The sequence below is a fragment of the Herpailurus yagouaroundi genome, unplaced genomic scaffold (assembly GCF_014898765.1).
Source record: "Herpailurus yagouaroundi ecotype Mexico unplaced genomic scaffold, PumYag 194, whole genome shotgun sequence".
NCBI lineage: Eukaryota > Metazoa > Chordata > Mammalia > Carnivora > Felidae > Herpailurus > Herpailurus yagouaroundi.
In genome coordinates this window covers 552,915-576,095 of record NW_024412425.1, presented here as the reverse complement: position 1 = coordinate 576,095, position 23,181 = coordinate 552,915, and the positions used below count along the sequence as shown (strand labels likewise).

At 49.3% G+C, this 23,181-nt stretch overlaps 1 protein-coding gene across 1 annotated transcript in view; it reads left to right on the top strand.

Moving 5' to 3' along the window:
- Positions 1-8,338: 8,338 nt before the first annotated feature.
- Positions 8,339-23,181, top strand: part of MAP3K10 (mitogen-activated protein kinase kinase kinase 10) — a 17,198-nt gene continuing 2,355 nt past the window's right edge. The window contains exons 1-8 of the mRNA XM_040445603.1: positions 8,339-9,605; positions 13,616-13,796; positions 16,807-16,955; positions 17,408-17,583; positions 18,642-18,888; positions 20,617-20,733; positions 22,574-22,745; positions 22,850-22,970. Of these exons, the coding sequence (XP_040301537.1) occupies positions 8,924-9,605; positions 13,616-13,796; positions 16,807-16,955; positions 17,408-17,583; positions 18,642-18,888; positions 20,617-20,733; positions 22,574-22,745; positions 22,850-22,970 (1,845 nt within the window). The 5' untranslated portion in view covers positions 8,339-8,923. The remainder of the gene's footprint in view (positions 9,606-13,615; positions 13,797-16,806; positions 16,956-17,407; positions 17,584-18,641; positions 18,889-20,616; positions 20,734-22,573; positions 22,746-22,849; positions 22,971-23,181) is intronic.

The window sequence follows — 23,181 nt, the reverse complement described above, 5'->3', positions numbered from 1 at the left end:
TGATTTTTTTTCAGAATAAGCGGCCTAATCAGAAGGGAAGACACGGATTGCTAAAGGATATGGGGAAAACTGGCTCCTTACAAGAAAAGTGGGTTCCCTCCCTCTCACCATAATACAAAGGCCAAATAAATGGATTAAAGACCTAAATATTAAAGCTAAAGCTATAAAGCTAGTATATTACTTTCCCAGCTCTGCCAGCACAAAGTACCGGAAACTGGGTGGCTTAACCTAACAGAAACATACTGTGTCCCAATTCTGGAAGCTAGAAGTCCAAAATCAAGGTGTCAGCAGGGCCATGTTCCCTCTGAAACCTGCAGGGAATCCTTCTTTGCCTCTTCTTAGCTTTTACTGGTTTGCTGGCGATGTCTGAAGTTCCACGGCTTGCAGCCCCATGACGTCCATCTCTGCCTTTCCCCTGCGTGTGTCTATCTTCAAGTGGCTGTCATCTTATAAGACCAGTCACATTGCAGTAGGTGCCTAAGCTACTCCAGTATTACCTCATCTTAATTTAAGTCATTACATCTGCAACTACCCTATTTCCAAATTGGATCATATTCTGGAGTACCAAAGGTTAGAGTTAGAATTTCAGTGTATTTGGGATGGGGGATGTAATTCAACCCATAACAGCTAGTAGAAAAATGTAGAATATCTTTATGACTTTGGAATGAAGAAAGATTCTTAAGCCTAGGGGCGCCTGGGTGGCTCAGCAGGTTAAGGTTACGACTCTCGATTTCGGCTCAGGTCATGATCTCACGGTCGTGAGATCAAGCCCCAAGTCACGCTCTGCAGTGAGCGTGGAGTTGGCTTTGGTTTCTCTCTCCCTCTTTCTGCCCCTCTCCTGCTCACACACATGCTCTCTCTCAAGATAAATAAATAAACATTTTTTTAAAGATTCTTAAATCTAGAAAACATAAGCTACATGATGAAAATGAGACACCCGTGACGTATTAAAATTAAAGATTTCTCCCGAACAAAGACATAACCGAAAAAGTTAACTAATGAGGGAAAGACTGGGAGAAGATATTTTCGGCTTCAAAAGAAAAAGTGATTAATCTCCAGAATAAACAAAATCCTGCAAATATTTCAGAATGGAAAATCAACCGAAAAAAAAACTGGCACAAAAATGAATAGACAATTAACACAAAAGAAAATCCAAATGGCCGACAAGTCTGAAGAGATGCTCAACCCCATTCATAATCAGTTAGGAAATGACAACATGCTGGTTTAAATCCATCAGAGTAGCCTAATTGAGAAGCTCAGAGAGGAAATAAAATCAAAATTTTAAATTTTAAAAATTACATAGAAGCTCGGAAAGGAACTAGTGGAACCAGGGGACCTAAGCTAGAGGAAGTTAGTGAAGACATGTGTTATTTGGAACTATCACGCCCCTCCAGTTGGTATAATTCAGTATGTATATTCTACGATCCAGCAATCTCAACCTTAGATGTATAATCCAGAAAAACTCTCACACAAGTCCTAGAGGATACAATTGCAAGACTGATGAAGTATTATTTGTAGTAGCAAAGAATTCAAGGCAATGTAGATCTTCATTAGCCAGTGAATAGAGATGGTGAGCTATGCAGCAATCAGAAGCAATGAATCAGGGGCACCTGGCTGGCTCAGTCGGTAAAGCACACAACTCTTAATCTTGGGGCTGTGAATTTGATCCCCAAATTGGGTGTAGAGATTATTTAAAAATAAATAAAATCTGGGGCTCCTGGGTGAAGCATCTGACTTCGGCTCAGGGCATGAACTCATGGTTCATGAGTTCGAGCCCCCATGGGGCTCTGCACTGGTGGTATGGAGGCTGCTTGGAATTCTCTCTCCCTCTCTCTGTCTCTCTCTCTGCCCCTTCCCTACCTGTGTATTTGTGCTCTCTCTCAAACTACATAAACTTAAAAAATAAATAAATGAAATCTTAAAAAAATTTTTTAAATGCTTATTTATTTTTGGGAGAGAGAGACAGAGATAGAGCAAGAGCGGGGAGGGGCAGAGAGAGGGAGACACAGAATCTGACGCAGCCTCCAGGCTCTGAGATGTCAGCACAGAGCATGACACAGGGCTCGAACCCACGAACTGAGATCACGACCTGAGCCAAAGTCGGATACCTAACCGACTGAGCCACCCAGGTGCCCCAATAAATAAAATCTTTTTATTTTTTTTTTAATTTTTTTTCAACGTTTTATTTATTTTTGGGACAGAGAGAGACAGAGCATGAACGGGGGAGGGGCAGAGAGAGAGGGAGACACAGAATCGGAAACAGGCTCCAGGCTCTGAGCCATCAGCCCAGAGCCTGACGCGGGGCTCGAACTCACGGACCGCGAGATCGTGACCTGGCTGAAGTCGGACGCTTAACCGACTGCGCCACCCAGGCGCCCCTAAATAAAATCTTTTTAAAAAGAAGCCATGAACCAGACATATAAATAATAACATGATATGGTCTTAAAACAATATTGAGCATGGGAATGCAAGCTGGTGCAGCCACTCTGGAAAACAGTATGGAGGTTCCTCAAAAAACTAGAAATAGAACTACCCTACGACCCAGCAATTGCACTACTAGGTATTTACCCAAGGGATACAGGTATACTGTTTCAAAGGGGCACATGCACCCCAATGTTTATAGCAGCACTATCAACAATGGCCAACGTATGGAAAGAGACCAAATGTCCATCGATGGATGAACGGATAAAGAAGATGTGGTGTAGGGGCGCCTGGGTGGCGCAGTCGGTTAAGCGTCCGACTTCAGCCAGGTCACGATCTCGCGGTCCGTGAGTTCGAGCCCCGCGTCAGGCTCTGGGCTGATGGCTCAGAGCCTGGAGCCTGTTTCCGATTCTGTGTCTCCCTCTCTCTCTGCCCCTCCCCCGTTCATGCTCTGTCTCTCTCTGTCCCAAAAATAAATAAAAACGTTGAAAAGAAAGAAAAATTAAAAAAAAAAAAAAAAGATGTGGTGTACACACACACACACACACACACACACACACACACACAATGGAGTATTACTCGGCAATCAAAAAGAATGAAATCTTGCCATTTGCGACACTGTGGATAGAACTGGAGGGTATTATGCTAAGTAAAATTAGTCAGTCAGAGAAAGACAAAAATCATATGACTTCACTCATAGGAAGATTTTAAGAGACAATACAGATGAACATAAGGGAAGGGAAGCAAAAATAATATAGAAACAGGGAGGGGGACAAAACAGAAGAGACTCATAAATATGGAGAACAAACTGAGGGTTCCTGGGGGAGGGTTGTGGGAAGGGGGAAGGGCTAAATAGGTAAAGGGCACTAAGGAATCTACTCCTGAAATCATTGTTGCACTATATGCTAACTAATTTGGATATACATTTTTTAAAATAAAAAATTAAATTAAAAAAAACATGGAGCAAAAAGAAGTAGAAATTCATTTAATACCATTTTTGTAAATTAAAAACCTATGAAAAACAAAAAAAAATACATAAAGCACTATACATCTTTTTAGAATATAGACATATCCAAGAATCAGAAATTAAACACATTAGAAAGTGTGTCTATAAGGTGGAAGAAGAGATAGAAGTAAGAAGGGAGATATGGGAGGAAAAAAATGACACAAAAGAATAGCTTTATACCAGTTACTGCTAATAGTGTGTCAGAAATAAAACAGTATGGGGGACCTGGGTGGCTCAGTCGGCTAAGCGTCCGACTTCGGCTCAGGTCATGATCTTGCGGTTTGTGAGTTCGAGCCCCATGTTGGGCTCTGTGCTGACAGCTCAAAGCCTGTAGCCTGCTTGGGATTCGGTGTCTCCTTCTCTCTCTGCCCCTCCCCCACTTGTTCTCGGTCTCTCTCTATCAAAAGTAAATACATGTAAAAAAATTTTTTTAAAAAGAAATAAAACAGTATGGTAAAATCAATTCTCAAGAAAAAAAAAGAAGAATGAATGAATAAATGAGAAATGTTAAGAAAAGGAAGCAATACAAGCAAAAATCATAAGGAAGGAAAACAAAGGATATTTCATACTGAGGAAAGGAATAATTCACTGATGTCATGTTAATATAATAAATCCTCATGCACATGACAATATAACTTCAAAATATATAAAGCAAAAACTGATACACCTAAAAGGAGAAACTAACATATTGTCACTAATAATGAGAGAGTTTATTATACCTTCCAGAAGGCAAAATATCAAACAGAAAAAAAAAAGTAAGGAACAAGAATTAGAGAATTAATAAACTTGCATAGTCAGCTCTCTGATCCCAACAACCAGTATCCTTTAAAACATCCTTTAAAAACATACAGAACACTTCCAAAACAAAACAAAAAAACCTCCACATATTAGGTCAAAAGGGAAATCTCAGCACATTCCTAAGGATTTATATCGTTCAGAACATGTTCATTGAATAAAATTAGCAATCAACTGCAAAAAGACAACCAAAGAACAATCCAGGTACCCATAGGTTCAAAAATACATTTCTAAATAATTGGTGTAAATAATCTGACATTACATTTTTGGGGAACTGAATGACAAAGAAAGCACCCCATACCAAAACCTGGAGAATACAGAATAAACACTAAAATGGGGGGAGGGCAGTGAATCAACAAAGCAGAAATTAACGAAATAACCTTCCCCCCAAATAAGTAGGAAAGATTATCAGCAAACCAAAAGCTGTTTGTTTGTTTTTTTAAGACTGATAAAACTATAAAATTTGGGGCAATTGATCCAGAAAAATTAGAGAAGAAACAAATGAATATCAGGAAGACCGAATAAAATATACCTTCAGATGCAAATGAATCATAAAAAACATCATGCATAAAGTTATGCCAATGAATCTGAAGTCCTAGATAAAATATTGTTCTAGGCAAATATAAATTACAAACATTTATCCCAGGAAAAAGCAATAAATCTGAATAAACCAACATCCACAGAAGAAGTTGAAATCATAGAGACCTACCAAAAAGGCGTCATGCATGGATGATCTTAAGGTCAACTTCCCCCAAATGTTTCAAGAGCAGGTAACTCCAATATATCACAAGCCATTCCAGATTGCAGAATAAGGTAAATGATTTCCCATAAGAATAATGTAGATGGCAGAAAAACCATCTGATCACATTGATAAGTGCATAAAAAGCATTTGGTAATGGTCAACACCTGCTTTTTAAAAACCTACTAGCAAATCAGAAATAGAATTTGATAAAGGACTTCTACTCGAAATCTGAAAACACCATACCTCATAGTGAAGCCTTAGCGTTAATCCTTCAAAACTCTCGGACAACACAAGAATTGTCTATTATCACCACTACCAATAACATTGTATTGAAACTCTTCGCCAAAGGGGAAGGGGTGAGAAATGAGTTATAAAAGTTGGAAAGAACTAAACTGGCATTTTGTTACCCTAACAGGATCCTCTAGCCAGGAAAGTATGGAGAATTAGCTGTCTAGCTATTCTAAAACAAGTAAGAGTGAGTTCAACAAAGTAGCCAGATCCAAGATCAGCAGTAAAAATGCAAGAGTAGTAATTGATTAGGGGGGGAAAAAAAGATCCAAGTCATAAATAAATAAGTAAAAATAGTAAAGTCCCAGTGAGTGAACCAGAGAAACATGTACAAGATATCCCAGGAGAAAATCAAACCTATGTCTAAGATGGAAGGCTCAATATTACTAAATCACAAATTCTCCCCCAAATCAATAACTTATTCATTTACAATCCCAATCAAAATCCAAACCATCTGTTATGGAATTGACAAATTCCATCCCACTCCCCATTCCCACTGCAGGACCCACCAGGTTTAGAATCAAGTCAAGGCTCCTTGCTCACCCGAGTCTAGACATTCACTGGGAAACCACGTGTTCTGCTGCCCACCTGCCTCTCTGATTTGAACCCATAAGCAGTTGGTAAACAGAGTAACAATGTCGGCATGACACAAGCATGTTGGTTAATATGCAATTTTTCTCCGGGAAGTTAATATTTTGAAGCAATCAGTGACAAGCTTTCTCAGAGTTAAAAGGGAAGCCTTGGTGATCAAAGAAGATCTTCACACACACACACACACACACACACACACACACACACACAAAGCTAAAAATCTGCAGAACTATCTTCCTTTAGATCCACAGTGACTTGTTTTAGTGGTTTCAAGGATCATAATGCTTGCTACAATGTTATGGTATGTGGTAAAGCTGTGAATGCAGATGAAGAAACCACAATGATATTTTCTCATATTAAAATGACAGGTTGATGAAGGCAACACCTTAAATCAGATTTTTAATTTTGATGCAAATGGTTTCCATTAGAAATTAATATCTACATGTGAGATATATATATATATATATATATATATATATATATACACACACACAGACACACATATACATACACATACACACACACACTCATGCACACACAACAGGATATTACTCGGTGATCAAAAAGAATGAAATCCTGCCATTTGCAACAACATAGGTGGAACTAGAATGTATTATGCTAAGCGAAATAAGTCAGAGAAAGATAAATATCATATGGCTTCACTCATATGTGGAATTTAAGAATAACACAGATGAACATAGGGTAAGGGAAGGAAAAATAAGATAAAAAGAGAGAGGGAGGCAAAGCATAAGAGACTTTAAATACAGAGAACTGAGAGGTGTTGGGGGGGATGGGCTAAATGTGTGATGGGCATTAAGGAAGGCACTTATTGGGATGAGCATTGGGTGTTCTATATAAGTGATGAATCCCTGGGTTCTACTCCTGAAATCATTATTACACTATATGTTAACTAACTTGGATTTAAATAAAATTTAAAAATTAAAAAATAATAATAAAGCCAGAAAGTTTTCAAAGAAAGAAAAGGAAAGAAAAGAAAAGGAAATTAATATATCCAGACCAGCATCTCTGAGAAGGAAGCACAAGCCCCATACGATTGCAAAGAAGGCACTGAAGATGTTGCTAAGCGCAAACCTCCGTGGAATTTTAACTGTGCTAGTATTTCTTTGAGAATCATTATTGGTCTCGTAGCACTCTGACTATGAAGTTGCCAGTGTTTTGAGCAATCTAACCCTAGTTTTTTTTTTTTTTTCTTCTTCTTCTTCCCCATAAATTCTTGTTATGTTTAGTGAACTGTTTTGTAGAACTCCAGGGTTTTTCAGGAACGCATATATCACTCATGGCAGAACTGCCTATAACTCAGAATAAGGGGGGACTCTGTCTTCAAACAAGCATTCTTGATAGTTCCTATGTTTCCCTGATGGGTAGACAAGAGACCAGGTACCCACTTCTAAGAGTGGAACAACTTCCCAGGAGCAGGGGCGGGGTCTGGAACTTGGGAAGCAGAGCACCTCATGGTTCCTCTTTTATCTCCTCCCTCCAGACTTCTGGGCCACTCGGGAGAAACCACGTGAAAAGGCCCAGAATTTTGCCGTTTACAAGCTTACAGATCTTGAGCAAGTCACTGAACCTCTGCAGGACTCAATATCCTCATTCTTTAAATGGGAAGGCAGTGTTTTGTTTGTTTTTAAATCATGTTTGGTTTTAATTTTAAAACCTACCTTTGAGTCTTGCTTTTGCCATTTACAGTTCTGTGACCTTGGACAAGTGACTTTGCTTTTCAATGCATCATCTGTAAAATGGGGGCTTTGAGAGAATTTGATGATACCATGCAAAGCGCTTAGCACAAGATGCGCATTAAGCCCCAATAGATTGAAGTTCCTATTACGAGAGGCGGGGAGTTCTGACTGCTGAGGTGGAAGAAACCAGAGCTGGTGGGGAAAGACATGGCTGTGATTTCCCAACGGACAGTGAACACGTCCTGCCAGCCCCATCTTCCCTGCTGAGGCCTCGCCATCAGCCGAATCCCCTAGGTGGCAGGAGCCACCAACCTTTCTCCAACGTTTGAGGCCGCCTCCCGCGGCGCTTGTCCCGGAACGGACTACATTTCCCGGCGTGCACTTCGGGTCGGGCCCGAGGGGACTAGCAGCCAAGGGGACCGTGCTCCAGCCGCGTTAGAGGCTGGAGCCAGTAACCACCACTCACGCAGCTCCTCTATTTCGCTTTGCGAAGCCGGTCCGCCACCGTCAACCCCATCTTGAGCCGCGGACCCGCAGGGTCTGTGAGGAGCGCTTGGCCCCCGCCTCCTTCCCTCCTCCCGGCATCTGGCCCACCGGGTCCCAGGGAGGGTCCGAGGCCAAGCTTATCTCCTCGGGAGGATTCCTTCGGCCTCGTGGGGTCCCCACTGCGGCCCGAGGCTGGCAGCGGGGCTCTGGGAGCTAGGGGAACAGCCTCGAGGCCGCGCAGCCGGAGACTACAACTCCCAGGCGGCATCGCGGCGGCGGCGGCGGCGGCGAGCACGTCACTCAGGCACCGCCGGCGGCCCCGGGAAGCGGCGCGGGCGGGGGCAGGGCTGGGGCCGACCGGGAGGCAGGTGCTGAGGATGGGGGCAGCCCGGCCGCCCCGCGCGTGAGAAGGCCGAGGGGCGCGCCACCCCATCCCGGGGCGGGCGCCCCCGGGGCCCCGCCACCCCCACCCCGCCCGGCGGTCGTGGCCCGGGATGCGGAGCCGGGGGCCGCCGGTGGAGCTGCGCGGGGTGAGAGGCGTGGGGAAGGGGGCTGCCTGCTTCCCTCACCCTCGTCCCCCACCGGCGGGCCCCGGCAGGAATTGGGGAGCCGCGCGGCCAGGCCCGCTTAGCGCCCTGACATTTGGGGGAGACAGGTGAACCCGCCACCCTATCCGCACCCCGCCCCGCCTGGGCAGCTGAATCAGAGGGGACGACCCTGCCCTTTTAAGGAGGCTTTTTCTTGCTCCTGCGGAGGGCCCCCGCCCCCAGCCATGGCCTCCAGGAGCCCCCTAGAACCCGCAGGGACTGCCCCCCATCCTGGCCGCCGGGGCCCGCCCTCTGCATCCCGCGGGCAGCCTGTGTGAAGCGGCCTCCCGCAGCCCCCGGCCCCTCCCCCATGGAGGAGGAGGAGGGGGGGACGGCCAAGGAGTGGGGCACGACCCCCACGGGGCCCGTCTGGACCGCGGTGTTCGACTACGAGGCGGCGGGCGAGGAGGAGCTGACCCTGCGGAGGGGCGACCGCGTCCAGGTGCTTTCCCAGGACTGTGCGGTGTCGGGCGACGAGGGCTGGTGGACCGGGCAGCTACCCAGCGGCCGTGTGGGCGTTTTCCCCAGCAACTACGTAGCCCCTGGCGCACCCGCCGCGCCCGCGGGCCTCCAGCTGCCCCAGGAGATCCCCTTCCACGAGCTGCAGCTAGAAGAGATCATCGGTGTAGGGGGCTTTGGCAAGGTCTACCGGGCCCTATGGCGCGGCGAGGAGGTGGCTGTCAAGGCCGCCCGGCTGGACCCTGAGCGGGACCCGGCAGTGACAGCAGAGCAGGTGCGCCAGGAGGCCAGGCTCTTCGGAGCCCTGAAGCACCCCAACATCATTGCCCTCAGAGGCGCCTGCCTCAGCCCCCCACACCTCTGCCTGGTGATGGAGTATGCCAGGGGGGGCGCACTGAGCAGGGTGCTGGCAGGCCGCCGGGTGCCCCCTCATGTGCTGGTCAACTGGGCTGTGCAGGTGGCCCGGGGCATGAACTACCTACACAATGATGCCCCTGTGCCCATCATCCACCGGGACCTCAAGTCCATCAACAGTAAGTGGTGTCCTCCCCCCAAAACTTGCTTCCACCGAATCTTAGGAGGTCAAGCCTAGGTGGTGGGAAATGGGGACACCAGAAGATATTGCCTAGGGCAAGAAGGGGCAGCGGTATACCTTCCGGGCCAAGTGAGGGAGGAAAAGGAGGCTTGGAAAGGTTGAAGGACCGCCTGTCTCCCAGGCTAAGAGTCACAGTAGCTTAATAAATATGTATCCATGAACACTGTGACAGGCCCTGAACTCCTAGCATGGACAGCACAGGGCCTGCCCTCATGGCACTCACTGTCCAGCCATGATGCCAGGGTCCACCGGGCAGAGACCGAAAGAATCTAGCCTGGAGTCAGAGTTTCTCAACCTTGGCACTATTTACATTTGGGGCTGGATCATTGTAGGAGGCAGTTCTCTTGTGGGTTGTTTAGCAGCATCCGTGGCTTCTAGCTGGTAGATGCCATTAACATTCTCCACCAAAGACCAAAACTTGTCTCCAGACATTGGCAAGTGTCTCCTCAGGGTTGAGAACCACTTCCTGGAGTCCTCTCAGGCCTCTGCCCCAGCCAGAGTGAGGGAGGAGGGAAAGGGATGTGCCTTATGTAAAAGCTTCCAGGCTGCCTGGCTTATCACAGGCTCTCAAAACTTGATTGGTTGGTCGAATGGGGACTGGGGCCAGCAGGAAGAGAAAGCTCCCCAGGACCCACCTCTAGATCAAGGAGCTTCTCATGATGTCAGCACGTATTAGTTGAGCACCTATTAACAGGAGCCCAACAGGGACCAAGACCGCAGTGGCCTCACCCATTTCCGGAGCGCCTGTTGTGTGCCACACCCAGTCCTGCGTCCTAAGGATATAGCGGGGGAAGAATCCTACCTTCCTGGCTCTCCCAAGCTTCCTCTACCCCATCTCACTCCCTTTCATTTCTGCATGCATCTATTCTTTCATTTTTCATTTGGTGTTTGCTGGGCCAAGTCACGTGCTAAGGAGAGGGATCAACAGTGAATGAGGCCAGCATGTTCCCTGCCCTCCCTGGAAATGTGAGGATTTCCCCTTTGTTCTCACATTTGGACTCCCACATCTCTTCTGATTCCTGTCAGTTCCACACCCTGAAATGTGTTTGAATCCATCCCGCTATTTCTGCAATGTTGCTATGCAGAGCCACGACCACTGCGAGCCCCTAGAACAGAGGGAGTGGTCTTCCTTACCTTCCAGGCCTTACACTTGTACACCAACCGAGCTGCCAGGTGCTCAAGGTGTGCCAAGCCCTGTGGCGGGGCCAGGGAATTGAGCAAAGACAGACACAGAGGTTCCTGCCTCCCTGATGCTCAGACTCCTCTGACATGCTGGGCAAATAGAGGCAGGACCACCAGCATGCTCCCCTTGAAGGCTGGGGTGCCTTCCTGGCTTTTCCTCACCCCTCTGAGTCACAGCCTGAAGGTGGGGTGTAAGGACATGCCCCCAGGCCTCTAGGTTTTCCTGTAGCCAGTGCCACCTGGATATGGTGTTGTTGGGGCTCCTTAGGCCAGGGCTTCCTGCTCAGCCAATGGGACAAGTCCATGCCCAGGACAGGTCACAGGGCCTCCACAGCACAGCTTCCTCCATTCATCTTTCCCTAGGAGCCCCTTGTCTGGTGTCGCTCGTACATTGGTTCATTCAACCGATAATTCTGAAGCAAAATTAAATATACTAGGCCCTATCTTAAGCGCTGGGATTACAGAAGTGACCCAGGCAAGATCTCCCCACGTAGAAGTTATGGTCTAGTAAACAGAAGTAGATGACTGATATTTAGGTAGGTAGGTAGGTAGGTAGGTAGGTAGGTAGGTAGATAAAATTTCCAGATAAGATCAGGGGGTTCTGAAGAAAATAAAACAGGCAGAAGGACCTGTTTTATTTTCTTCAGAACCCAAAAAATTTTTTTTTCAACGTTTATTTATTTTTGGGACAGAGAGAGACAGAGCATGAACAGGGAAGGGGCAGAGAGAGAGGGAGACACAGAATCAGAAACAGGCTCCAGGCTCCGAGCCATCAGCCCAGAGCCTGACGCGGGGCTCGAACTCACGGACCGTGAGATCGTGACCTGGCTGAAGTCGGACGCTTAACCGAGTGCGCCACCCAGGCGCCCCCAGAAGGAGCTCTTTGAATCAGATGGTCAGGGAAGGCAATACTGGAGCAGGGACCTGAACAAAGAGAACCCAGCCTTGCAAAGGTCTGGGCAGAGCAAAGGTCCTGAGGTGGAAATGAGCATGCCTTGCTGGAGAAACAGCCAGGAGACCAGAGGGGTTGGAAGAGGAGGAATGAGGGAGGGGTAGAAGATGAGGTCAGAAAGGTAGGCAGGGCCCAGATCATAATGACCTTGGAGGCCGTGATGAGGATTTGGGGTTTTGTTTTGTTTCGTTTTTAACGTAGTGGAAGCCATCAGAAGATTTTAAGCAAGGGATGATGCAGAAATGAAATGTAAGACCATAGTGTGTTCCGTCTGTCACAGGGTCACCCCACCAACAGAAGAGGTGGGGACCCAAGAAGGGAAGCATGGAGTCACATGCTAGAGAGTCGAGGGAGGCTTCTGGGCTTTGATGATAGTAGAATTAGCTCACTGTTGTTATGACAGGAGAAGTCACCAGGAATGGTCAAAGATCTGGGGGGAGAAGTAAAGGCCAACTATGGCCACATCACACACTAATAATAATAGCTAACATTTTTAAAGGGCCTACTGGTGCTTCACCTTACTACAACCCTATAAGGTAAATACTATTATCATCCCCACTTAACAGAGGAGAAATCCTAGCGTTAAGAAGAATAAATCATACAAGGTTATGCAGCTGATAAGTGGCAGAGCTGGGATTCATACCCAGGCAGGCCTGTACACTTTGGGGCCTGTTTGATACATGCTGGTCGAATATCATAGCAGTTAAGAGATTGGGCTCTAATGACAGATGTAGGTCAGGTCTTTGCCCCACAGTTTTCTAGCTATACACTCTTGGCCAAGGGACTTCATCTCTTTGAGCCTCAGTTTGCCAGTCGATAAAATGGGTTGCTTTCTAGATAATCCATGTAAAGGCCTAGCACAGTGCCTGCCATATCATAGGCCGCTGATAAACACCAGCCATGATTATAATTGTTGTTAGTAATAGCCCTAGACAGCAAGTTGGAACCATTCAGTATGCTTGGGGGATATAGCCGTCAGACTTTGTCACAGTAATGCTGCGTAGCAAACCACCCCCAAAACTCAGGGTCTTAAAACTTGATGTCATTTATTGCTGCTTACACACACGTGGGCCTGCTGGAGCGTGAGCTGACTTAGGCGGGCCTCAGCAGGGAAGACTTTACTCCAAGTACCTCCCATCTACCTTGGACCAGCAGGCTGGCCGAGGCATGGTCTTGTGGTGATGGCAGGCAGATAGGTGAGGCCTCTTAAGGCCTAGGCTTGGAAATGGCATTCTGTCACTTCTGCCTCGTTCTGTTGACCAAAACAAGTCCTAGGGCCAACCCAAGGTAAAGGAGGAGGAAATAAACTCTTCCCCTTCCGTGGAAAGGAGTGCAGAGTCAGGTGGTGAAGAAGGTGATGCAGAAAGGGGTAGATCTGGGGCCCTGAATGCAGTCTGCCACAGGGGGTGACAAAGGCAAAGGAGAACCACGTTCATCCCTTCTGCTCAGAGTCTAGTTCCCACCTCACTGGTGGCCAGGAATTCAAGGCCTGAACAAAGGAGAACCAAGGCTTTGGGCTTTGGCTACCCACCTTTCATGGAGCTCCCCAGAGCCCAGGTTAGAATCAGGAGGGAAGTAGACCCAGAGGAAGCTCCTCCTCCTTCATGGGAGCTTGGGGCAGGGATCCGACTGGCATGGAAGCGTCCGTGATATTCCAGACCAGGAAAGGACCTGCTGCAGAGGGGGGTAACTCATGGTTACTCATGGTTAGAGGGAGGGAACAAGTAGGAGATTTCAGCTGAGGCAGGCGGGCAGGACACTCAGGTCTGCAGCCCAGAAGGTTGGGGTGACCCATCTTTCTTCCTGCCCCACAGTTCTTATTCTGGAGGCCATCGAGAACCACAACCTCGCAGACACGGTGCTCAAGATCACGGACTTCGGCCTCGCCCGCGAGTGGCACAAGACCACCAAGATGAGCGCTGCAGGGACTTATGCCTGGATGGCTCCGGAGGTTATCCGTCTCTCCCTCTTCTCCAAAAGCAGTGATGTCTGGAGGTGCTGATGGTGGGGCTGGGGAATCCGGAAATGGGGGAGGGGAGGAGGGTGTTTCAGAGTGGGAGGGACAGTCTCCTGAGGAAGCTAGGATCCAGGCCTGACAGAGAGGCCCCCTGGCAAGGTCAGACCATCAAAGCACCAAAGCAGGTGTCTGCTTGCTGAAGTGGCAGCTGAGAAGGACTTGGATTCGAGTGGAAAATTACGAAGATATAGAAATAGGATGTCAACACCAAGGGCCCCTCAGACACCATCCAGTACACCACCCCACTTGTCAATAGGAAATTGAGGCCTTTGGAGGCTTCCTTCCTTCCTTCCTTCCTTCCTTCCTTCCTTCCTTCCTTCCTTCCTGCCATCCATCCATCCATCCATCCATCCATCCATCAGCACTGGGTGCTAGGGATACTGCAGTAAAACAAATCCTGCCCCCCCTCCCCGCCCACCGGACGAGTAAACAAAAACCCCCAACCCCCCCCGGCGGGGGGGGGGGGGGAGCTGGTTACAACTTTTTAACAACAAGTTAAAAAGTTGTAAAATAATTTTCCAAAGATAAAGAGTTAATCCACCAGAACAAAGCATGAGATAGTATGAAGAGCCGGGAGGTAAATCGAAAGCACTCTGAGGGCTGGAGGATGATGTTAGGGAAGGCTTTTCTGAGAAATGACACTTGAGCTGAGTTTTGGATGATGATAAGAAGGAGCCACCCATGCAAAGTATGGGGGAAGAAGCTTCCCAGGCAGAGGGGACAGTGCCCACAAAGGCGGTCCTGACGTGAGAACGAGCTTGGTCTATTCCAGACACAGCCGTGAGGCCAGGTGACTGGAGCAGAGGAGGCAAGGAGGAAGGTGGTAGAAAATGACATAGGAGAGAGAGCGGGGAACCCCGCAGATGAGGGACCGGACGCCAGGCTTTATTCTAAGTGCAGCGGAAAGCCATTAGGAGCATTTATGAATGGCACAATCTGGTTTAGCATTGCAAGGCTCCCTCAGCTATAGGATGCAGAATGGATTGTGGGGGACAGGAGTGGGGGCAGGAGGCCCACGAGGAGGCTGCTGCCATCACCAGTGAGACTTGATGGCGACAGCAGATACTCTTCAGCCTGGGGCCTTCTACTGGGAGGGAGCCAAACCCAGGTCAGTCCCCAGCTAAGGCTCCAGATGGACCAAGTAGCAAAGTCATGGCTTCTGGGCAGACAAATCAGACAGGAAGTCTCCACTAGAGCAGTGCAGCTCTTTGGGGAAGGCTCTAACTGGCTTTCCATTAGGCATTCATTTGTGGTACCAAACATTGCACAGAGCCATATCTCCGTGGCAAGGAGCAGAAAATCCCCAAATAAAAACAAGCCTGAAGTTTCTGCTCTCCTGTAAAGCCCAGGACTGATGTGCTCCCGGTGACAGGAATTCAGGGTCCTATGTCAGGGTTCCTCAACAGGGGCGTCACTGACATAGAGCAAGGTAATTCTTTCTTGTGTGGTACTGCCGTGTATTTTTTAGGATGTGGTTCCCAGCCACCAAACATCATAGCGCTCCCCGGTCCTTGTGACAATCAAAACAGCCTCACAGGTTTCCAGCAACACAGGTGAGGTGGAGGGTTCACACCACCCCCAGTTGAAAGCCATTATTATTTTCTTCCACCTTGTGTGGTCTCCATTCCAAAGCTCATTTCATCATCCAAAACGGCTGCTTGAGCTCCGGCTTTTATGTCCACATCACAGCAAGCAGGCAGGAAAAGAGGAAAGGACACCAATTCTCCTTAAGGACTCTAAACTTCTAAACTTCGGGACTCTGAGGACTCTCTTTAACTTCCTGGAAGTTAGTTGCATATTACACGTCCTCCCGCACCCCACTGGCCAGAACCATCGCCATATGGGCATGCTTAGCTGCAAAGGAGGATGGGAAATGATTTCAGGCAGCAGATGCCCAGCTCACATTCACCAGTGCTGGCACTGAGAATGACAGGGAGGCCGTCAGCCGTAGGAGGGCAGGGGTGGTGTCCATCTTGGTCCAGTGCCCAGAATAGTGTCTGGCACACAGCAGACATTTATATGTCAAATGCATGCGTGGATGTGGGGGAGCTCGGGGACTCACTGCATGCTGGACACCGCACAAAATGGTGTTCAGTTTACTGGAGAAGGTGGACCGGCAGGTGACCATAGCACAGTGGTGCGTGCTCCAGTGTTGTGTATCCATCAAGGACACCGTCATGGGAATCAAGCAGGCCTGAGCCCAAGTGTGGACTGAGACCAGTCCGCTTACTAGCTGTGTGACATTGAGGCAGACAGTTTAACCTCTCTGTGCCTGCACCTGTCCCCCGGCTAAAACGGGGGTCATACCAATACCTTCTGCCTTACAGGGCTGTTGTGAGGATTACTGAGAGCGCCTAGCACAGTGCTGGCCTGGAGTAAGTGCTTTATAAATGTTAAATAGTGTTAACTTGTGTTTAGAGGTAAGTGCTGAGGGTTCTGTGGGAACACAGAGGAGGGGGTCTCTCATCTAGCTTTGGAGGCTGTGGAATCAAGGAAGCCTCCCTGGGAGAGGGGATACCTGAGTTTTGACTGAAAGAACAGTTACACACAGGGAAGGATGTTCTTGATGAAGGAGACAGCATGTGCAAAGCCAGAGGTTAGGAAGAACAGGGTTTAGGGCTTGTTCAACTTGTTCAGCGAAGCTGGGGTTGGTACAGGGGCAAGAGGGCTTAGAGGCAAAGCTGCAGGGGACATCAAAGGTCAGGGCTAAGAAAAGTGGCTTTGTCCAGGGGGTACAGGTGAGACACTGAAAGTTTTCAGACAGGGGTGAGGGAAGAGAGGCAGAGCAAAGGCAAGACATCAGACAGCCAACCCCACCACATCTATTTGAGATCAGGCCAGCGGAGGTCAATCATGTTCTCGTGGCCTCATCAACCAGCGCCGGATGTGGGGGTGAGGGAGGCCCACCACGGGACCGGAGGCAGGGATGGGGTGTAGGTGAGCATGGGGGTGGGCTGCGGCATCACCCTCCCTCTTCCCCACCTGCAGCTTCGGGGTGCTGCTCTGGGAGCTGCTGACGGGTGAGGTCCCCTACCGTGAAATCGACGCCTTGGCCGTGGCATATGGCGTGGCTATGAACAAGCTGACGCTGCCCATCCCCTCCACGTGCCCCGAGCCCTTTGCCCGCCTACTGGAGGGTGAGCCAGGGCCCTGTGGAGATAGGCTCAGCTTGGGTGGCAGGGGCCCTCGGGCCATACCTCACCCCTTCACATCCATCCATACCGGTGGGCCCAGGAGTGAGGGAGAAGGGGCTGCAACCATTGGACCACAAACTGTCTCCCCTACAGTTGGCTCTGTGTCCCCCAAACTGTTGTTCCAGCCAGGCCCACAGCCCTTGAGGGCACCTGTTAGCATTTGCTGGCCCTGGGATTCTTCCCTGATCCTTGATTCTGCCACAAGTGAGGGAGCAGAAGCCAGGTTTCACTGTAATGTTGCCAGGAATTTGGCTTTGAATTCCTTCCCTCAGTTCCATGGAAGTTGTTTGTCCACAGTCCCCTGAAGTCCTGTCTTCCACAAAGCAGGGTGATGCCCTAGAGCATGGCCACTGACCTCTCCACCCCCACTGCTGTCCCCCCCACCCCCACCCCAGAATGCTGGGACCCAGACCCCCATGGGCGGCCAGATTTCGGCAGTATCTTGAAGCAGCTTGAAGTCATCGAGCAGTCAGCCCTATTCCAGATGCCACTGGAGTCCTTCCACTCGCTACAGGAAGACTGGAAGCTGGAAATTCAGCACATGTTTGATGACCTCCGGACCAAAGAGAAGGTGAAGGCAGGGGGCACAGTGGGAGGGATGGAGCAAGACCCCTGCATTTCTGATGCCTTTGGTGGGGCAGAGTCCCTTCCCCTGAGCCCCAGTCTTTGGGTCCATGCAGAGCTAAAGGGGCCTTTTTTGCGTATTAAGAAAGGGGCCTGTTGGCAGATTAATAAGAAAAAGGCACCCTGCACTGATGCTCTTACAAGTGATACTGCCTGATGTCTGGGATTGGTTTAAAAAATTTTTTTAATTTTTTAAGTTTATTTACAAACTGCGTGCAAAGAGAGCACGCAGGGGAGGGGCAGAGAGAGAGGGAGAGAGAGCATATCCCAAGCAGGTTCCGCACTGTCAGACTCTGCACTGTCTGCACGGAGCCTGACACAGGGCCTGAACCCACGAACTGTGAGATCATGGCCTAAGCCAAAATCAAGGGTCAGATGCTTAACTGACTGAGCCACCCAGGCACCCCTAAATTTTTTTTAATGTCTTATTTATTTTTGGCAGACAGAGTACAAGCAAGGGAGGGACAGAGAGAGAGGGAGACACAGAATCTGAAGGAAGCTCTGTCTGCACAGAGCCAGATGCCGGGCTGTAACTTGTGAACTGTGAGATCATGACCTGAGCCGAACTCAGACACTTAACTGACTGAGCCACCCAGGCACCCCTGAGATTGGTTTTAAAACACAGCAGCAAAAATGGGAGGGAGGGAGAGAGGGAGGAGACAAGGAAGAAGATACATGAAAAAAGGTTTGCTAAGTAAAAAGAGTTGTTTAGGTGGAATGATGAGAATTGGGGGCACTATTCTGTCTCTGCTTTGTGGATGTTTGAAGTTTTCCAAATTGAAGAGTCAAAAACTTAAAGGTGAAAACTAAAACCACCCCTTTCTTTGGGCTAATACAGCCTGGAGCACCGGCACCCAGCTTGGCTGGTGAAGAGTGAGTTGGATTGTGCCCCCAATTTGCCCCTTAGCAGGACGCCCTTGTGCTGTGCCCCAAGCAGACCCAGTAGCCCCCAGGTCCATCCCCAAGCGGCTGACAGGTGAGCCCCTCACCCCATCTTCTCTCCAGGAACTCCGGAGCCGTGAGGAGGAGCTGCTGCGGGCGGCCCAGGAGCAGCGCTTCCAGGAGGAGCAGCTGCGGCGGCGGGAGCAGGAGCTGGCCGAGCGCGAGATGGACATCGTGGAGCGTGAGCTGCACCTGCTCATGTGCCAGCTGAGCCAGGAGAAGCCCAGGGTCCGCAAACGCAAGGGCAACTTCAAGCGCAGCCGCCTGCTCAAGCTGCGGGAAGGCGGCAGCCACATCAGCCTGCCCTCCGGTACCGCCCACACGCCTTACGCGGCCCCCAGGGGCTGCTGGGAGCATTCCTAACACGGGGTTTACCTCCTCCTCCCATTTTTTTGAAAACTTTTCTATTGCTGAATGTATCACACATGTGGAAAGGGGCCAGAAACCCGTCTAGCTTACTGAGTTAGTATAATCACCCCCACCCAAGCAGAGAGAACCCACAGCCACCCCACATGCCCCGCCACGCGATCCCTCCCAGCACAAACCCCCGGCTGCCCGCCAAAAATCAGGGCATTCACGTCCTTACTTTTTAAAAATTGTTATTGTTTTGTCTTCTATTTTTTTTAATCTTTTAATCAGCTTTTCTTCCCCCTTGCATCGTTTATTCTGCAGCACTTCCCACAGTCTGGAGGCTGCTGCTTGCGTCTCCCCAGTATGACCTACCTTGTCCTCTGTCCCCTAAATTTCCTATTAACTGGTATTAAGTTAAACTATGTGAAACTGCTGATGTCCGGCCCTTTTTGACCAAAACCAAAACAAGTTTCATGTGGATCAACCCAATAGGTTTGTCTCAAGGCATAATCAGTTTCAAGTTCGCGTTGGGTCTCTTCCCCACCCCCACCCCCCAAAGATTGCTTCTTAGGTAACAAGACCCCGCTCACCCATCATAAGACACATGATGTCTGCTCAACCCTCTCTTTGTAATGTTATAAGCCATCATGCAGTGACCAGCACAGCACTGGCCAACAGATATCTAATGCAAGCCACATGGCTAATTTTAAATCTAGTAGCCACCTCCAAAAAAAAAAAAAAAACAAATGGAAAAGGGAAAAAATGGAAAAGAAACAGGTGAAATTGACTTTAACAATATATTTTATTTAGCCTGATATATCCAAAATGCTACAGTGTCACATGTATCAATACAAGAAAAATTGTTAGAGATTTTTAACCTCTTTTTTTCACGCCCAATCTTTGAAATCCAGCGTATATGTTATGGTTACAGTGTACCTTGGTCCAGATGCTTAATTTTCCTCAAAAATACTTGACCTGTATTTGGGTTTCGTGAAATTTATAGTTGAAAAAAAGTTGATTCACATCCCCAAGATTTGCATGCTTAAATGTTTTCAATAACCGAACTGAGGATCCATTTTTAAGTTTAAATTTAAATTTAAATATTTATATTTAAATATTGTAAATTTATAATATAATATATTTATATATATATTTATATATTTATTTAAATATAAATAATATAATTTATAATATAAATATAAATATTTAAAATTTAAATTTTAAGTTTAAATTTAGATTAATTGCGACTACACAGATAGGTTCAAACTCTGCAGCGGCTCAGATGCAGTGGCCACACTGCAAGTGCTCAGTGGCCACTTGTGGCTAATAGCTGCCACGCTGGACACTTAGGCCTAGATCTGTAGTCAATCCTTAGTTAATTAAGGACCCCATTAGGATCCTTCCTCCCCAATTCAAGCATGCGCCCGAGGTCTCTGGAGGGCTCATCACGGTTACATGGCTGTGCTTCACCCCAGAGCTGCTGATTCAGAGGGCCTGAGAGTGAGTGCTGCCCCTGAGGTTTGCAGTTGACGTGGATGCCGCCACTCTGGAGACCATAGTTTGCGAACCCCCGTTTAAGGAATGAAAACAGTGGCGTTCCATTCTGGCATTCCTTCTATCCCACAAAGGGAACTTCTCCAGTTACCCATGGAGCATCTTGCTCAGGAAAGTCTCTTTCTTTCCACAGGCTTCGAGCATAAGATCACAGTCCAAGCCTCTCCAACCCTGGACAAGCGGAAAGGATCCGACGGGGCCAGCCCCCCTGCAAGCCCCAGCATCATCCCCCGGCTGAGGGCCATTCGCCGTGAGTATCTCCCAAGGCCCTGACCAGTCAGTAGTCCACAACGTTCTGTGAACATTTACTGGGCACGGAGCTGGAGGAACAACAGGGACAAGACAGGCGGGGTCCCCTCCCTCATTCTCATCAGGGGTCAACAGACACTAAAGTGGTACATATACTATAGTGATAAGCTCTACAAAGGAAAGCAGGGAAGGGAAATAAAAGAGGAGAGGTGCTGTTTTACATCAGGAAGGCCTGTGTAGGGAGCTGGGGTTTGAGCAGGGACCCGGGTGGTAAGAAGGAGCGAGGAGGGTCAAGATCCGAAAGAAGCGTGTCCCCGCAGGAGGGAACAGCAAGGGCCAAGGCCAGGGGTGGGAATAAGCAAGGCATGTGTATGGTCCTGGGAGGCCAGCTCGATCGGACTGGAGTGAATGGCAGGGAGAGGAGTGGGTTTGTGGTCAAGGTTGCAGGGGGCCAGATCTTGCTGGGCCTAGAGAACCGGGCTCGCTAAGGAACCTGAACTGGATTTTATTCTAAATGCGGTAGGGGCCGTGAGCCGGGCAGTAATGTGATAAAACGCACCTTGTCCCTCCGGCTGCTGTGAAGGGTGTGGACTGTGGGAGGCTGGAGCGATAGGGGAAGACAGGAGACAAGGGGAGCGGACCGGACTGGGGCTCTGGGCGGGAGACGGGGCTACGCGGCAGAGGCACAGCCAGCCCGGTTTGCTGATGGGCAGGATACGAGGCTGATCCCCTCAAATCTGTTCTGCCCCATCGGTCACCCCTGGCTTTGCCCCACATATCACCCCCTTCACACCTCTGTCGGGACCCCTGCTTGTACCAGGCCCCAGAGGTCATTCTCATGGGGACACCAACAAAGACAATGACCATATGGTGACAGTACTAATGTCAGGGTACTTTCAAAGTGTGGAAATGAGAGCAGTAGACTCTCCAGGGAACAGACTCCTTCAGAGCTGGAGGCTTGAAGGGAAAACTGGCAACGAGGCTGGGAAAGGGACTGAAAGGAACAGAGTTCCAGGTGAAGGGAACAGCCTGTGCAAAGGCATGGAGGTGTGGAAACACCCACCTGGGAAATGATAGACATGGGGTCCCAGTCAAGGCACCCATTGCCCTCTGCCTGCATACCCAGACTCCATTTCCTCTCTCTCCTCCTTTTCTCCCTCCCTCCACACCAGCCCCACAGGCCTCCTGGCTGCTCTAAACACTCTAGGTATGGCCAGCCACAGGGCCTTGGCATAAGCTATTCCCTCTGCCTGAAATGCTCTTCTCCCTTGTATCCACTTGACTCACCCCCTCACCTCCTTCGCATCTTTGCTCAGATTCTTCCTTGTCAAACATGACTTTTCCTACCTCTCAGACTCCTTTCCTGCTCCGTCTCCCTCACAGCACTTACCGCCTGTCAACTCCCTACACGAATTACTCACCTAGTATGATTCTTGTTGGTCATCTGTCTTCACCCCTAAAATGTAAACTCCCAAGAGCAGGGGGTTTTGTCAGCTTTGTCCACTACTGTCTTCTCAGCACCTCCCATGGGGCTTGGCATATGGCAGGTGCTCAGCAGACATGTGGGAATGAATAGACGGCTGATGGGCTTGGCTGTGAGGAGTGACGGGAGACAAGGCTGAGGGAAGGCAGGGAAGTACACGCAGAGCCTCTACTGCCAGGCTGAGGAGCTAGGACCTTGTCCTGACAGCAGTAGGGAGCTATGGAAGGATTTAGAAAAGGGAAGGGTTGAAGATCCCTTGGACTTCTGGTGGACAGTGGATGTGGGGGGGGGGGGGGGGGGCCCCCCGGGGGGACAGACTGTCCAACACCCAGTAACCAAGTGGCTTTTCTTGGCCCAGTGACTCCCGTGGATGGCGGTGGCAGCAGCGGTGGTGGCAGCGGTGGTGGCAGTGGGACATGGGGCCGCAGCGGGCCCCCAAAGAAGGAAGAGCTGGTTGGAGGCAAGAAGAAGGGCCGGACCTGGGGCCCCAGCTCCACCCTGCAAAAGGAGCGGGCTGGAGGGGAGGAGAGGTATAGGCACTGGGAGCCCACCCCTGGCCCTGCACGTTGCCCCCAGGCCCAGGCAGCCAGGAGGCCTGCATTGCAACCGTCCCTATCTCTGGCGCCCCCTGCAGGCTGAAGGCCCTGGGGGAAGGAAGCAAACAGTGGTCATCCAGTGCCCCCAACCTGGGCAAATCCCCCAAACACACACCGATCGCCCCAGGCTTCGCCAGCCTCAATGAGATGGGTAAGAGGGTGAGGGTGCCTTTAAAATGGAGAGGGAGGGGCATCCGGAGGGAAACAGAACTCAAGACGAAGAGGTGACCATCCCCCCCCCTCCCCCGCACTGGGAGGAGGAATCGATTTCACTGGACCAGTGGGTAGGAAACATTCCCAAAATGGGGGAAGGGCAGCCCCAGGGTGCAGGGTCATTCCTAGAGGCTTTGGGAGGAGAATGATTTGAGAA